Below are 4,819 nucleotides of genomic sequence, written 5' to 3'. Positions count from 1 at the left end.
CCGCTACCCTGTCCTGAGGGTGTCGCTGGCACCAGTCGCTTTCGCGGCGTGTGGGCCACCCGGTCCAGGAGTGCCGAGGGCTCTGGAAGGCCTGCTCACCGCTCCCATCTCTGCGGGAGCTAATGGGGGGCGGCAGGGAGCTCCAGGGCCGGGGGGCAGGCAGCTGCCCCAGCCTCTCCTGGAGGCAAGACCTGCAGGTGAGGGGGGTGTGTGAGGGGGATTTGGTAGCACTTCTCCAGGTGCGCCCCCAAGTACCACCTGAATCCTGCTCCAGAGTCTCAAAGCACACCAAGGGAGGTACTGTAAAATAACAGTACATACATGTTTTGTCCTTTGAAGTCGGAGGAAATTTATTTCAGCAGGTCAGTTCATGGAGCAGGATGCTTGGTTGCGGTGCACAGGGCTGCTGCTGCCAGCTTTGCAGAAGTGTGTCCCCCAGCAAGAAGGTCAGCCACTGGAGATAGCCATGCACCTACAACAGGACATCTCTCTTGGCTATAACACAATGCTTCTATCTTCCGTTTCAAGTTTCATTCTCCCTAACTATTGAACACCCTCCATCACCATGCCTATAGCCATACTTCCATTGATACGGCTGCCCAAAAGGCAAAGACAGATGTGTTGACTGGCCACACACACACTGACAGGTGTACCAGAGAGTTGAGAAACTTGCAGTTTGTACAGTGTCTCTGACCTCATGACTTCTCCCAACAGTATTGTTTAACATACTCAGTCGGTGGAGGTATGCAGACAACCAGCACACTGTCACCATGTAGTTACACTGACAGGATAGCAATGTATGAAACTGCTAAACAGTCCTGATACCAAAGGAGAAGTGATGCCCATGCGGATGGCTAGCCTTGATTTGTGGCTACATTAACAAGGAAACAGGGCAATAACTGACAGATGTTACAGAAAATAAAAAGGGACATGGGTCCCTTAGAGGATCTCCAAGTCATTACCAAGGCAATGAAATAAAAAGATACTTATCTATCTATCTATCTATAAAAGTCAGCAGGTCAACCAAACTGGAACCTGTGCAGTAAGAGTACACAAGGATGTTTATTGTTGTCTATATGTACTTGCAAGGAGATAAGTGCGATGAAGGGGAAGATCTTGAGAGAGGACAGGGGATAATAATGTAAAGCAAACGGTATAATCAGGACTGAGTGGGGGTGCCTATTTGTCAGCCTGGCTGATCACCACAGTTTGGACCAGGACAATAAACCCACTACTTCCATGGGCTTTGTGCTTGGGTTATTTATGCAGCCAGGAGGGACTGGTCATATCTTCCCCTGATGCTGATGTGGGAATACTTGAAGTGCCCTTCTTAATATTGCCAAGGAATACCTGGAGGGTGCCAGATAACAATTTAATCCCTTCTTAACTCCTTAACTTAGGCAAGCGTTAGTTTCACACATGGGAAATTCTGTGCAGTATATCTGAGACGAATATAGGCATATACAGCAGTGTATCTGAGACCAGTGTATTTTCATGTTAACACCTATGACCACCAATCATCATACCAAAATAAAGCCTGAAACTACTCAGGTAAAGGCACGATGAAGTCAAACTCACTAGCAAAGACAACTGGATGAAGAATTTCATTACTATTGATGTCATAACGCAGAATAATGAAGAAATACAAAACAAGATAAATTCAAGCAACTTTTTAATGTCTAATTGTCCTTTAGTCCAATTTTGATTTCACAGTCTTGTGTCAATACTGTAAAAAAAATTAAAACTATAAATTAAAGTGTTTCTATTTCTGTTTATGACACATTTCAAAACCAGATAGTTTTCTCTTAACTGTTTTTTTCTCTCAAACACTGATCTTGAAGCCTAGCGTTACTTTATTCTTTTGTCAAATAAACATTTTGATCCAATCAATCATGTCCTTTCTCGCTTCTTCTATATAAGGTTTATCATCAGGTTTCATATCCTCTGGCTTCAATTGTGCAAATCCATGAACTTGTCCAGGATAAACTTTAATTTTATATGCAACTTTGCAGTACTGCTTCAACTTCTCCTCCAATAGAATAATCTGTAAAAGAATGCAGTTTTCCATTATGTCACGTTGGGGTTTTTTAAGTTTGCCAAACTTGACATTTCCTGTATCTCTACATGTTTGTCTTTTCTCCACTGTCACAATTGAAGCAGGTTCTGTTGCTCAACAGATGAGAAAAACCCTCTTTGGAATATAAGACTGAAACAGTTTTTGAAAGTATGGGTGTGCCTAAGAACCTCAGCAGTTACTGCAAAGATGGTTTGGTAAACCTCATTGCCATAAGGGAACAGGTGCTTTTCGATTCAGAGACTTAGGCTTGTAACCTAATTTTAAGCTCTGATCTTGAGAAAACATGTTCCCTAAGCCTCAGCGACTCTCAGTCCAAAATATTTTGATAGGCTTCGTAACAGAGTTTAAGAAAACACAGGTTTGGGGTTTTTTTAATTTACTGTGTAACAAAAAGATGTTGCTTCTGCACAATCTTTTGTTGGTAAGTACACACATGGTTACACACAGAGTGCTAACCATACTAATCATATCCGTATACATGTGTATACATATTTTTGTGCTCATTTCCATTAAAAAGTCAGAAAATAGGAGAATGAACAAACACTTATTTTGTCCCTGCAAGCTCAGTTCTACCTATTGTGCAGATTAGAGACAGCACTGTAATATATTTCATGTTCACATTTTTTTTTCCCACAGAGCCCTTCATTGTGCAGTGCAGGAAACAATGTATTTCGTGATTTTTTTTTAATTTTTTTTTTTTAATGCTGGATATTTTCTTACACAATCTGCACAGGTAGCTCACAGTGAAAGCTTCAGGAGAAAAACGTATGCTTTCAATGTGTAATGTGTGATGAAAAAAAATGTATTTATGAAAATTTTGCCCCTGGGGAAAAGACACTTTCACTGTGTAAAGGGATCAGGGAGTGAAGGATTTGTTCTCCTGTACTGAGGAGACACACATTTGAGGTACAGCTCAACATACTGAGGTATGTTCTTCATATGAGGTATGTTAACTTCTAACACAGGTAGAAGTAAGTACCGATGACCTGCATTCCCAGAATTCTGCCAGTTACCCAGTTAGACTGTACTCGTACACAACAAACTGTGGTATGTTATCCTTGTCACCAAAGAGAAGGAATATACGCACAGAAGGGGGCACTAGTTTCCTACCCATATGTTTATCCAACTTCTCACATACGCTTACAATAGAGGTTATATAAGAATACAGATGGCAGCCAGGAGTCAAAACAGAGTCCACAAGCTGTCATCATCTTAGTTAAAATTAAAGTCCACAGCTCGTTTTGTCTTCTTGTACCAAAAAGAATTAGTCATTGGTCCACATCATCAGAAAGTTTTTACTAAGCTGAAATTGCTTTTTTTCCGTTCATTGTCCAAATTCAGTGGTTTAACTATGTGTTCTCTCATCCATAGCAGTAGTATCCAAGTTTTTGAGATGTTTGGCTCATACCAGCTGGATCACCCTGCCCAGTGTCACAGTCTGCTTGACCAGCCACTCAGAGACTGATGACTGGTGTTTACTGGATTTCTCACTCAAAAAAAGAAGCTTTGAATAACCTAAGCAAGATAGGGGGGAGGTGGAAATATAAGCAAAACAACCCAGCCTTTCTCATTTTTCATATCTAAAAATGGTTTATAATAAGCTAGGATTTCGTTGTGGGATAAAAGTACTACAAGAAAAGAAAAAGCATTTCCAGTACAACAGCTTACCTGATCATAAGAAATAGTGTGGTCTTTCTCACCAAAAATGAAGAACGTCGGATTTAGTAAATTGTATCTTTCTTCAGAGTCCCTAATTATTCCTAAAATGTTTTTGAGAAACAGTCTGTTAGTGAGGTTAATGCTCTTGTGACCTAAATGGCAAATTAAAAGACAAGATTTCTATTTAGGTTTACTCATTATGTACATTTTTTAGATTAGGACATCTTCTATTTCGACGGAGAAAAAAAAATGTAAAATATATTTCCCCACTCTCAAGCACTAAAAAAAAAAAAAAAAATAGGAAATTACAGTGCAAAAGGAAGCAATTTTTTTCTGGTTTACGGCATTCTTAAATTTTGAAACGAATATAGCACATGGCTGAATTAACCATAATTAAAATCTGCAACTCACCTTTGAGTTGAGTATTCACAGAAATTGTTAGAAAGCAATAACTAGAGTTACGAACTGTGCATAATCATGTGAGACCATGTAAGTTTCCACGTGTTCTACACTACCATAGAGGGACACCCCCGCGGTTAATTGAGGATTTTTCAGCATCAAGTGATGTACTGCCATTCCACCCCAGGAAAACCCAACGATACCAATCTTCTTTGCACCGCATTGTTCCTTTAGATACTTCAAGACAACATCAGTCTCCCTAAGACATATAAACAAAAGCAAACTAAGGAATCTATTGCAGAATCAATAAATGACAATCTAAGAAGTAAATTAAAACACGTACATGAATTTTTCTGCATCTGCACCCCCGATCATTTAAAACAGAGAATATTTAAAAAACTCATTTCAGCCAAGAGCAGTGGCTTCTGTTCATAAACGGGAGTTAACATCTCTCTCCGGTCCTAGTTTAGGGAAGTACCTGAATTGTGACCTGCTCCTTTGTGTTATCAAAAGAAGCAATTTTTTGATTGAGTCACTGTGTCTAGGATAGGACAACTAAAGACAAGACATAGCTGCAAGTAGAACAACATCTAGCATTACAGACTGTAGGAACAGATAAGCTTCACTGTGCTATCTCTGCAGAGTCCACCTATTCAGATAAAGATTTGTCTTAAGAATGTCATT

At 39.9% G+C, this 4,819-nt stretch overlaps 1 protein-coding gene across 1 annotated transcript in view; it reads right to left on the bottom strand.

The window, feature by feature from the left end:
* Positions 1-1,864: 1,864 nt before the first annotated feature.
* LOC104492796 (carboxymethylenebutenolidase homolog) overlaps positions 1,865-4,819 on the bottom strand; it is a 5,443-nt gene continuing 2,488 nt past the window's right edge. The window contains exons 3-5 of the mRNA XM_010135396.1: positions 4,252-4,394; positions 3,746-3,837; positions 1,865-2,044 (exon numbers count right to left, since the gene is read on the bottom strand). Coding sequence (XP_010133698.1) covers positions 1,865-2,044; positions 3,746-3,837; positions 4,252-4,394 — 415 coding nt within the window. The remainder of the gene's footprint in view (positions 2,045-3,745; positions 3,838-4,251; positions 4,395-4,819) is intronic.

The sequence above is a fragment of the Buceros rhinoceros genome, unplaced genomic scaffold (assembly GCF_000710305.1).
Source record: "Buceros rhinoceros silvestris isolate BGI_N320 unplaced genomic scaffold, ASM71030v1 scaffold4744, whole genome shotgun sequence".
NCBI classification, from domain to species: domain Eukaryota; kingdom Metazoa; phylum Chordata; class Aves; order Bucerotiformes; family Bucerotidae; genus Buceros; species Buceros rhinoceros.
Note: the sequence above shows the minus strand (reverse complement) of the source record. Positions and strands in the feature narration are given on the sequence as shown.